The 12,168-nt window shown below is 40.2% G+C and overlaps 1 protein-coding gene across 1 annotated transcript in view; it reads right to left on the bottom strand.

The window, feature by feature from the left end:
* LOC122561343 (alpha-centractin) overlaps positions 1-12,168 on the bottom strand; it is a 57,487-nt gene that overhangs the window by 29,796 nt on the left and 15,523 nt on the right. The window contains exons 2-4 of the mRNA XM_043713063.1: positions 5,677-5,741; positions 1,478-1,553; positions 2-127 (exon numbers count right to left, since the gene is read on the bottom strand). Of these exons, the coding sequence (XP_043568998.1) occupies positions 2-127; positions 1,478-1,553; positions 5,677-5,741 (267 nt within the window). The remainder of the gene's footprint in view (position 1; positions 128-1,477; positions 1,554-5,676; positions 5,742-12,168) is intronic.

The raw sequence follows: 12,168 nt of genomic DNA, 5'->3' as shown, positions 1-12,168 counted from the left end.
CCTCTTCAGAGAAAGTTTGGAGTTGGTCTTTGGAATACACATACTGCCAGATCCGTTCCATATCATTCCAGTCTTTTACAATTCCATGTTCCATTGGATACCTGATAGTTAACAGGCCCCTATGCTCCTAATCAATCAAAACACAGACTTATTGCAGTAAAATGTCACTCAAATACTCTTGCCATCAAAATTTGAAAAAACCGATTAGCAGAAAGATGTAGTAATTCCACAAATATAGATTACTGATGTTCCAGTTTGTCACCATCCTAAATTGTTTTTTCAAGTTTCTCAAGTTTTGCTTTCATGTTTTGTTGTTTCAACTAATCCCTTCATTGAAATTATACACTTTTAATTCTCCACATATTATTTTGTTATTCTGTAAACATGCTGAGCTCACGTCATAAAATACAGATATGATCTTTAGACCTAATATTATATTAGAGAGCTTCAGCTTATGTTTAGGCTATACAGTATTTTGTGGAAGCAGATCATTTGACCCAGCTCAAGCACGCTGACGTTTAAAATGTTCTGGGCTGTGGTGGTGTGTGTGTGTGTATGGGGGCGGGGGAGACATACAATTAGGTGAACAGCTCCTTTGAAATGTCAGTGCTAGTATGACAGACGAATGGCCTCCGTGTACAATATAACCATTCCAGGATGCTTCACGTAAGTAGTGATCCTAATCCCAATTACCCACTTTGTTCCCATAACCTCAATTCCTTCCTAATGAAGGCTAACAAGCCTTTGCTTTCTGAAATGCTTGCTATACCTGTATGTCAACTGAGATGTAGAAAGACGCTAGGTCCCTCTGAATGCTAAACTCATTTCGCAGCCTGGCACCCCAAAAATGACCCCTTTCTTCCTACTTTATTTTCTGCCTGTTAACCAATTCTTAATCTGTGATATATTACCTAAGTCACATGAGTCCTAAATGTGTGCAATAACTTTTTTATGTTGTACCTTATCAAATGCTTTTGGAAAATGCAATGCACCACATCCACTAGTTCTTCCTCATCTATTGTCTTAATTACCACCTTAAAAGAAAATTTGCCAAACATGAATTTAATTCCAAAAATCTGTTTTCTTTGTTCTTTCATTTCCTATTCTTAAGTGTCCTGTTATCACTTCTCACAAACAATTCATTTTATCATTGCCTTACTACTGATGTCAGACTTATTGGCGTAAACTTCCCCATTTTCTCCTTCCTCCTTTTGTGAACAGCGGGGTTATGTTTGCTCCCTTTGTATCCTTGGGGATCATCCTAACATCTACTGAAAATGAACAACATGCAAGGTAATCGGGGAAAAGGCAGGAGAATAGCATTCAGAGAGATGATCATTTGGAGAGCTGGCATAAACTCTTTGGGCCAACAAGGTAAAGTGTTCCTTGACACAGAGAGCGCACATCAGAAAGCAGAACAATAAATCAAAACTGTAGTGGGCAATACATTTTCTGAGCCAATCAAACATAATATTACCTCAGCTTTTGGTCCAATGAAAATATCTCCCTCCAGAGCACCAGCCATAACACGTACATGCTTAGGCCTTCCCACACTGAAACAAATATTTTGGAATCACTTGGATTGAAAAGTTTTTATTTTTTACATTCATTGTGTAACAGTAAAACATAAGACAGATCAGCACAATAACAATTCCTTTTTTTAAAATAGCGCTTTTAACCTGTGAAAATATCTCAAGGTGCTTCACAAGGCATTATAAAACAATGATGTCACTGAGTCATGTCAGGACATGACAAAATGCTTGGTTAAATAAGTACATTTTAAGGAGTATCTTAAAGGAGAAAAATGGGGTGGATAGATGGAGAGCTTTAGGGAGAAGATGCAGAGCCTGAGGTCTCGGAAGCTGAAGGCACAGCCACTGATAGTACAGCAATTAAATTTGGGAATGGTCAACAGTCAGAATTAAAAGGAGTGTCAATATCTCAGAGGGTTGTAGGATGAACAGATTACAGAGATCAGGAGATGGTGAGGCATGAGGGCAAGAATGAGAATGTTAAAACCAAGACTTTGTTTACTCTGGATGCAGTGCAGTCAGTGAGCTCAGGGATAACAAATGAACAAGGTTCCGTGCAAGTTAAGAGACAAGCAGGAGAATTTTGAAAAACCTCCAATTACAGTTTACAATTGTAGTTACAGTTAGAATTACAAAGTGAGATGCAACCCAGAATTACATTAGAATAGTCAAATCTGGTGGCAACAAAGGCATGGTTGAAGGGTTCAGAATAGAAACATTTGAGGTAAGCAGTGTTATAGAAGTGGAAACAGGTGTTTCTAGAGAAGGGCTGATTCCTGATGAAGGGCTTTTGCCCAAAACATCGATTTTCCTGCTCCTTGGATGCTGCCTGACCTGCTGTACTTTTCCAGCACTATTCTAATCTTGACTCTAATCTTCAACATCTGCAGTACTCACTTTTGTCTTGCCCCTAGTGAAGGACCAGCTGCCTATTTGATACCTCATCTCAGAGTCAAATGTGATACTGAAGTTGCAAACAGGCTGGTTCAGTCTCAGAGGGATGGAATGCTATGCAACAGATTTTGAGATTAGATTCCCTGCAGTATGGAAACAGGCCTTTCGGCCCAACAAGTCCACACCGACCCTCCAAACAGTAACCCACCTGACCCATATATTTACCCCTGACTAATGCACCTAACACTATGGGCAATTTAGCATGGCCAATCCACCTGACCTCCCCATCTTTGGATTGTGGGAGGAAACCTGAGGACCCACGCGAACACGGGGAGAACGTGCAAACTCCACACACAGTCGCCCAAGGCAGGAATCGAACCCAGGTCCCTGGCACTGTGAGGCAGCAGTGCTAACCACTGAGCCACCGTGCTGCCCCTGGCTAGAGTTGCCTTCTCATAAAGTGGAGATACCTTACTTACATTTCTTCTACCAATTACTTCATAACTTTAAACACTATTTGATCACTGCTTAGCGTTTTCCACTCTAGAGAAAACAGATTCATCCTGTCCTGTCATTCTTATTATTACAATTTTGCTGATAGTTCATATACGCTGAGTGGAATTCTTTGCCATGCCATATCTCCCAGAGAACATAGATTCAAGGTAAAGACAAATAAACCAGAATCTAGGTGAGGAAAAATATATTACTGCAGCAAATTCAGCTGATTGTTTACTAGCCCCTGGGTGGTATTGGAGGCTGCCCTTAACTTACTGAGCTGCCTATCCCCCTTAACCTGAATTAGACCTCTGGCAATCATGACAATGTTTAATTCTGATTTTCCTGCTGTTGCAGCTGTACAGGACATTGGTTAGGCCACTTTTGGAATACCGTGTTCAATCCTGATCTCCCTGCTTTTGGAAGGATGTTGTGAAACTTGAAAGGATGCAGAAAAGATTTACAAGGAGGTTGCCAGGGTTGGAGGTTTGAGCTATAGGGGGAGGATGAATAGGCTGGAGCTATTTTCCCTGGAGCATCGGAGGCTGAGGGGTGACCTTATAGAGGTTTATAAAATCATGAGGAGCATGGATAGGGTGAAGAGTCAAGGTATTTTCCCCAGGATTGAGGGGTCCAAAACGAGAGGGAATAGGTTTAAGGTAAGAGGGAAAACAGTTAAAAGGGACCTAAGGGGCAACTTTTTCACGAAGAGATTGGTGCGTGTATGGAATGAGTTGCCAGAGGCTGGTACAATTACAACATTTAAAAGTCATTTGGATGGGTATATGAATAGGAAGAATTCAGAGTCCTACGGGCCAAATGCTGTCAAATGGGACTAGATTAATTTAGGATATTTGGTGTGCATAAACGAATTGGATTGAAGGGTCTGTTTCTGTGCTATATATCTTTATGACTCTAAAATGCTGCACTCTGAAATGTATGTAGCAGAAATTTTGTTGAAAGCAGATTTATAAGTAATTCTCAAAAGAGCCTGAAGGGGAAATATTTGGAGGGTAACAGGGAAAGGAACTAATTGGATAGGCTCGAGCAGTGCTGTATTATCATTAATGAACAGGCTGGTGAGGACTGCATCCACTTTTTATACCGACTAAATTCTGTAAGATAGCGCATACTTCCTCTTTGTTCCAGAAGAAAAGTGATGCATGGGAGTTCACAGGAGCTGCTATGCCTGATGGATTGTAAAACAAATCATCACAAATATTCCCTCCTAGAGTCCAGTAGACACTTGGAGTGTACAAGTTCATATTGTCTGTTAATGTGTACACAGGGCAAGTTAAAGATAAACATATTATTAATGGTATACCCCTACTGACAAAGACTAGCACAGGGACTCCCAGTTTATTAATATCAAAGTTCTGACATCCAGATTGCCAAATGCACAACTTCTTATCCTCTACAGACACAAATTCACTCTTCAATCCAAAACAAAGTTGTTTCTAAAGTTAAGCCATAAATTCAAACTAGGCAAGATATTGAGAAAACAGTTAAATGTCAATCTGACAAATCTTCACTAAGTTTTGTAAGTACTGTATGGTCATCTCTTGATAGGCACCAGGAAAACAATGACCATGATCCAGACTATGGATTAGGTTGTCCGTGATTGAAAACTGGCACTTAACTGCCCAATATAACACTATTTATCCACACTCACTCTGTGCTCAGGATTACTTTGAATATCAAATGGATGCCAAATCCATCCAAAATACTGTAGAATAGGGAAGGCTGACATGAGACCTGACCTATTGTATTTTACTTCTATCTGTAACTCTATGATGAATACTGAAATGTATTCAAAAGCCTATTATTCTAATTAATATCATGTTGATTGTTGGAATATTCGTTCAACAGCAGAAAACCAAGACCATACTTTGGTAATATTGAAGTTCGGGAACTTCTTATCAGAGACTCATCCTGTAACTAAGCATTCATTTTTCCATATCTTGTTGAAATGAGCTGACTTCTCAAATGTTGGACAAATCTGCAGGTACTATGGAAATACTTAACACTTCTATGTGCAATACCTGGGTAATTTCAACTACTGTGATTTTGGTAGCTCAGCATCCAATAAACTGAATTTTACAAGCAGTGAGATTAATTCTCCAGTCAACTCACCAAGTTTAATCTGCTTTCCCTCACTATTGGCTGCAGAAAGAATCAAACATAAGACTAACTGCAATATCCCAATCAAGTGGCTTTTCCTCAGATGTCACTCAGAACAATTAGTTGCTAGGCAATTTAACATTAAGTTTGAGAAGGGTTGAATGGCTAACTGGCAGGAGCAGGGACCATAACTAATCCTTTCCCTTTTTTTGATACAGAGGCACTGACAGAATGGCATTTTGGCAAACTGAGTCACTGTGGGAGTTCTGAGGTGAGTATCATTAATAGTGTGAACTTCAGCTGTAGCAGTATTTTCCTACAAAACAAGAAACAATGAATTACATTTTAACACGAACATTTCCCAAACATATAATATAAAATCAAAGATCATAAAGATAACTTTTAACGTGAATTCTTTTTGCATGTGATATAGTAACAATGTTATTGCTACACAATCTCATAAAGCTTAACATTCAGCTGTTTGAGAATCAAGTGATTCCAGATTTGACATCACAAATGGAGATCAGAATATGAAGACGTAGTTTGTGTAGAATTGCTACTTTATATTGTGCAATATTCCTGTGTCAGGATACAATTTTTTAAAGTATATATTTTATAATAGATCAGTACTTACTAATTAGGGAAGCAATACTTTGGAATCTGATCACCTGCAAAACCAGCTTTGACGACACCAGAGCCCTAGAATGAAAGTGTAAAAACATATGAATATGAGCATCTAAACATTTCAATTTGCAGATCTTCTGTGTGCAGGGGTCCTGCATCAACAGGCATGTCCTCAGGGACCTCCTGCAATTATTGACAACATCCCAGTGACTCCAGCCTAGCCTCTAAGAGACAGTGTCAGCTTCTTAATGAAAAATAGTGTCTCCACTGCAGATTTTTTTAAATTTCTTGTTACTGAATGGAAAAAATGCATGTGATTTTACAAATAGAGAATAAAAAATCTGGGCTCCTGATTTATTACAGACAGAATGGTATTGGATGATCTAATTCCCTCACAGAAATCAGCTTGTAAATCTGTGCTCTCACAAGCATCAATTATTTTCACTAAACATGCATACATTAGGGGATTTGCCAATTTACCACCTGTAATTTGATCATAGTTTTGTTCTTATTTATTCATTCACAAGATATGGGTGTGGCTTGCAAAGCAAACATTCATAGTTTTGCAGCAGTGGACACCGGTGAACCACGATCTTGAACTGTGGCAGTCCAGATGGCAAAGGTGTTTCCACAGCACTGTTAGCGTTTTGACCCATAGACAGTGAAGGAATTGCAATAAATTTCCAAGCTTAGATGGCAGGTTATTGTGAATAGAACTTGATGGTGGTGATGTTCCCATATACCTGCCCTTGTTCTTCTCAGTGATATAGGCTGTCGGTTTGGAAGCTGCTGTGAAAGAAAGCTTGGCTAACATGGTACCCTGCATTTTAATAATTTTCAGATTACCATTTTATTATGAAGATATTAGATTTATTCAGACCAATACTATACAGCAAAAATCACATTTAACCAAACTATTTACATGTTGTACAGTTCATTTCTTGCATGATGCACTTAAAGTAGCACCTCAGATGGCAAAGGTGCATCAAGTGGTATCAAGATGCTTCACAAGTTTGTTCAAAACACAGCACAACTTTAAAGTATCTAAGTCTAGGAACGTACTGCTTGGCATTTGTCTACAGTTCAAATGGGCATTGTATGAAAGTCTCACACCCTAACATTAAAGACTGCTGAACCTCTGTCAAAAACACAGATGCTGTTGTGCACGTCACAAGATTTTAGAGGGACATGGGCCAAGTGCTGGCAAATGGGACTAGATTAGATTAGCATATCTGGTCGAAATGGACATCTCTGTGACTCTAGGTGGTGTGTGCGTGCGAGTGTGTTTGTGTGCATGTATGACTGGGGGGAAGGTTGTGTTCTGGTACTTGGGAAAGAGATTTGAGAAATGCTGAACCATGTTGTTTAAAAGGCCTGCCACCACACACACACACACAAACTCAGCTTTGCCCCTCTGCTCCCGAATCAAACCTCCCCATTCAACCAGCTTTTCATCCTCTCTATGGCAACTTTTGGCACCTACGTGCCCATTCACACAGTATACAAACTGCAAACAACCAGTGAACCCCTGTAGTAACAACTTCATGTGTGAAAAAGCTTTAAGAAAGGTCATTTATGCATAATTTTCAAAACAAAAACTGACATTGTTAAAGGTCAGTAGTAAAAGCAATTAAGCAGATCTTTATAGTATCAAATGCAGAGACTTCAGAGAGACCCTAAGCATGTGTTAATCTGCTGATACAGTTGCACTTACATGATATTGTTAAAAAAGTTCACTGGTTCTGCACAGCATAATTCTGAATGCTTGGGCATGAAAATTCCATACACTGGCATAGAGGCTATGAGAAGCCATGTGCGGTAGTGATGTTGGCATGGTGGGTGGGGTTTAGTTTTGCATGACGGACTGGGAGTTAGGTATAGCGGCACAGCGTGACATGGGAAGTGTAACAGGCTATTGGTCTGGGGAGGTGGGAGGGTCATTGATTGGCATGGGTAAGACCTTGTTAACTCACCTTTCAAAAGATTGTCTCATCCAGAAAAAGTCCAAGTCACCTCTAAGGGGCCACAGACCAGAAGCTGACCAGATTCCATGGAAATTTGCAGGTGACTAGAAGATGTCTATCTTCACAGAAGACCTGGTAAGTTTATGACTGCAGATTGTGGGCTGGCAATCTGTATCAGTCCGTACACATACTCTGGCTTGATGGAATTTGGGGTTGTGAAAATCAAGTCTTGGTTACCTTTTTCAAAGGTCCACAGAATCTCCCCAAAATCCGTGAAAACCCAGTTATATATTTCTTTGCAGGAATTACAGGAAATTTTAACTGAAACATTAGTGCTCTGCAATACAGGTAATAACTCACTGATTCAATAAGATTCCACAACAACACGTGCAGCGAACAGTTTGTACTGTATAATGCCATAGAGAAGCACTGATGGTTATAGTTTGATTACTGGCATTGGTTGTGATAGTGTAATGTGATGAGAGTAGCACATTGTGCAATTTAATTTACTTTCTCTGCTACTTTTAGCACACTAATTAGCACAGGTTAACACCTGCACTAAAATAGCACCAAAAGGATTTAACACAAATACATTAATCAATGCACTAAAAATAGGAAACTAAACTGACAGAGGAAATTCAACTCCAAACAGTGGATCTCAATATTAAAACCTATAGTTCGGATACATTGTTTCCTAAGTCATACTGGGACACTAGCCAAATGATGGCTTATAAAGTATTTTGATTGCTGTTTTCTTTTTAAATATAAAGACTATAAGACATAGGAGCAGAAATTAGGCCATTCAGCCCATCGAGTATGTTCCATTATTCAATCATGGCTGACAGGTTTTTCAAGGAGGAGAAAGTGATGACTGCAGATGCTGGAGATTAGAGTCGGGAGTGTGGTGCTGGAAAAGCACAGCAGGTCAGGCAGCATACGAGGAGCAGGAAAATCAACATTTCGGGCATAAGTCCTTCATCAGGAAAGGGCTTACGCCCAAAACATCGACTCTCCTGTTCCTCGGATGCTGCCTGACCTGCTGTGCTTTTCCAGGACTACACTCTGATAGGTTTTTCAATCCCAATTTTCCCATTTCTTCCCTGTAACCTTTGATCCCCTTGGCAATCAAGAACTTATCTATCTCTTATATCAACTAATGTAGAAGATTTGTACTGTGAACCACTGCTTTAAAACAAAAATCTATTTATCAAATGGCCGACTAAGGTGATCAGAATCCTGAAACTGATAGCAATTAATGTATATTTTATAGCCTATTTCTAGAAATGTCTTCGATTCTTATTAATCTTTTGGAACAGAAAATTCAACATCCTCATTATCCTGTGCAAATTAGTTCAAAACAACTCCCAAATTGGATAGAGATATGTCAGACATTCAGGTACATTAAGAATAGATGGAGGTAGACAATTCTAATAAAGTTCATTAATTAATCTTAACTTGCTCTTACTAGATGCTGGTATGCTGCTCCAGAATAGAGAAATTCAAAACCAAAGTACAATTTGGAGATTCAGATATCATGGCCCCAATATTTCTTGGATAGGATGTGCAGAGGGGAGAGCATTCCTGGCTCTGCAAACACACCCTTCCAAAGTTGCCTCTTGCACTTCCCATTTCCAGTGTTTGTTTGAGATTCAGGCAAGGGAATCAAGAACAGCAAAGGGTATCCAACAGCTCCTTGGGTGGAAAATACACCTTGGTGCTTCAGCACTCATGTCCCAAAGTCCACGTAAAAGAATAAAATTAAAAACATTCGGCCAGTTCCTCACTCCACCCTAAACACACCCCATGTCCCATTCCCTATAGCCCTCTAACAATCCCTCTTGGCCCCTCATAAACCATATGTCTCTCTGCACATCCCATGGCCTCTCATAACCCTATGCAAACTTAATACCTATTTCCACCCACTAATATTTTCCCCTTCATCTACCATGCTAACTCAACAAAAGCACACAAACAGACAAGATGAAAAAATAAAGTTCTATATTGCAGACTACGCTCTGTTGAGAAAAGCATTTAAGTTCATAAAAACACATTTTGACAGCTATTGACCAATTTGGACCTGCTCAAATTGTCTTGTCATTTCTTCACAGTTCTTTACAGATCAACGTTTCTCGATAGTTCTTCATATCCTTGACAAGTCTTAGCAGGTTGGATAGTTCGGAGGGGTTTATGCACCTTTGACATACAATCTTTTCCACAACAAACAATCCCAAGGGATAGCCCATCAAAGGATCTGATTCTCCACCCTCCAATGGATCCAAGAATCTAAAACTCAAAAGATCCCTGACTCCCTACCCTCAAAGTGCTTTAGGACCATATCCACAGGCTCTCCAAAAAGATAAGTACCTTGGCTATGCAAAAGAAATGCACGGAGGATAAAATAAAAGACATTCGTCTAATCTTCGCCCCAACATGGAGTCCTACTCTCACTTGGTCTAATTACAGTCAGAGGTGTACAGCACAGAAGCAGACCCTTCAGTCCAACTTGTCCCAACCCAATCTAGTCCCATCTGACAGCACCCAGCCCATATCCCTCCGAACCCTTCCTACTCATCTCCCCATCCAGATGCAGTTTTGCAGTTTTACTAGCCTCTACCACTCCCTCTGGCAGCTCATTCCATACACATACCACCCTAAGTGTGAAAAATTGCCCCTTAGGTCTCTTTTATATCTTACCCTAAACCTATGCCCTCTAGTTCTGGACTCCACTACACCAGGGAAAAGACCTTGGTTATTTTTCTTATCCATGCCCCTCATGATTTTATAAAGCTCTATAAGGTAACCCCTCAGCCTCCGACACTTCAGGGAAAACAGCCCTAGCCTATTCAACCTCTCTCTATAGCTCAAATCCTCCAACCATGGCAACATCCCTGGAAATCTTTTTCACAGACACAAGGGATTAATTTGAGTGGGAGCATCTGACCGTTTAAATGACCAGCTGCCACTGCAATCATATACGTGAAAGACTACTGCCCCAAGTCACATCTCATGAAAGTGCAAAATGCTGGGTTCAAGATTGGGATTTAGGATTTTGGCAATTTTCCAGCATTTTCTCATGACAGAACCTTAAACTGTGTTGTTATAATCTTTTTTTTCAAAAACCTGGTCAGAACTGATCTTATGTCTTATTAACATCTCTCACTTACAGAGAAGACTTTGGACAGGGAAGCAGTTAGTGGGAGGATTTAAAAAAAAGGATTATTACAGGACTCAGCACTTCTGCACCATCAGGAACATTGAACATTACAGTGCAGTATATGCCCTTCAGCCCTCAATATTGCGCTAACCTGTGAAACCAATCTGAAGCCCATCTATCCTACACTATTCCATTATCATCCATATGTTTATCTAATGACCATTAAATGCCCTTAAAGCTGGCGAGTCTACTACTGTTGCAGGCAAGGCATTCCACGCCCTTACCACTCTGAGTAAAGAACCTACCTCTGACATCTGTCCTATATCTATCACCCCTCAATTTAAAGCTATGTCCCCTCGTGCTAGCCATCACCATCCGAAGAAAAAGGCTCTCACTGTCCACCCTATCTAATCCTCTGATTATCTTGTATGTCTCTATTAAGTCACCTCCTAACATGCTTCTTTCTAATTAAAACAGCCTCAAGTCCCTCAGCCTTTCCTCATAAGATCTTCCCTCCATACCAGGCAACATCCTAGTAAATCTCCTCTGCACCCTTTCCAATGCTTCCACATCCTTCCTATAATGCGGCAACCAGAACTGTCTGCAATACTCCAAGTGCGGTCGTACCAGAGTTTTGTACAGCTGCAACATGACCTCAGGGCTCTGAAACTCAATTCCTCTACTTATAAAAGCCAACACACTGTCTGTCTTCTTAACAACCATATCAACCTGGGTGTGAACTTTCAGGGATCTACATACCTGGACACCGAGATCTCTCTACTCATCTACACGACCAAGAATCTTACCATTAGCCCAGTAATCTGTATTCCTGTTATTCCTTCCAAAGTGAATCACCTCACACTTTTCCGTACTTTCACAACATGGAGCTCCAGTCCAAAGATGTGCAGTTGGTTAAGCTAAATTGCTCAAAAGGGATTGTGTAGGTTAGGTGCATTAGTCAGGGGCAAATGTAAAATAGGGAGATGGGTCTGGGTGGGTTACTGTTCAGAGGGACGGTGTGGACATGTTGGGCCGAAGAGCCTGTTACCATACTGTAGGGATTCTAATTCTAATTCAGTATCGATTGAATCTTAATAGCAAAATAGGGAAGAGGCCACAATATGGCACAGGGTGTCAATGGCTCTCCCTAATTGCCCAGAGGGCACTTAAGAATCAAACACATTGCTGTAGAGTCACATGTAGGCCAGACCAGGTAAGGATGGCAGTTTCTTTCCCTAAAGGACATTAGTGAACCTCTAGATCGGTTTTTCCAACAATTGGCGAAGGATTTATGGTCATCATTGGCCTCTTAATACAAGAATTTTTAAAAATTTTAATTCAAATTCTACCGTGGCAGGATTTGAACCAGGTCCCCAGACTGTTA

Source organism: Chiloscyllium plagiosum, chromosome 22 (genome assembly GCF_004010195.1).
Source record: "Chiloscyllium plagiosum isolate BGI_BamShark_2017 chromosome 22, ASM401019v2, whole genome shotgun sequence".
Lineage (NCBI taxonomy): Eukaryota > Metazoa > Chordata > Chondrichthyes > Orectolobiformes > Hemiscylliidae > Chiloscyllium > Chiloscyllium plagiosum.
The sequence above is the reverse complement of the archived record's forward strand: the minus strand, read 5'-3'. Positions and strand labels throughout refer to the sequence as shown.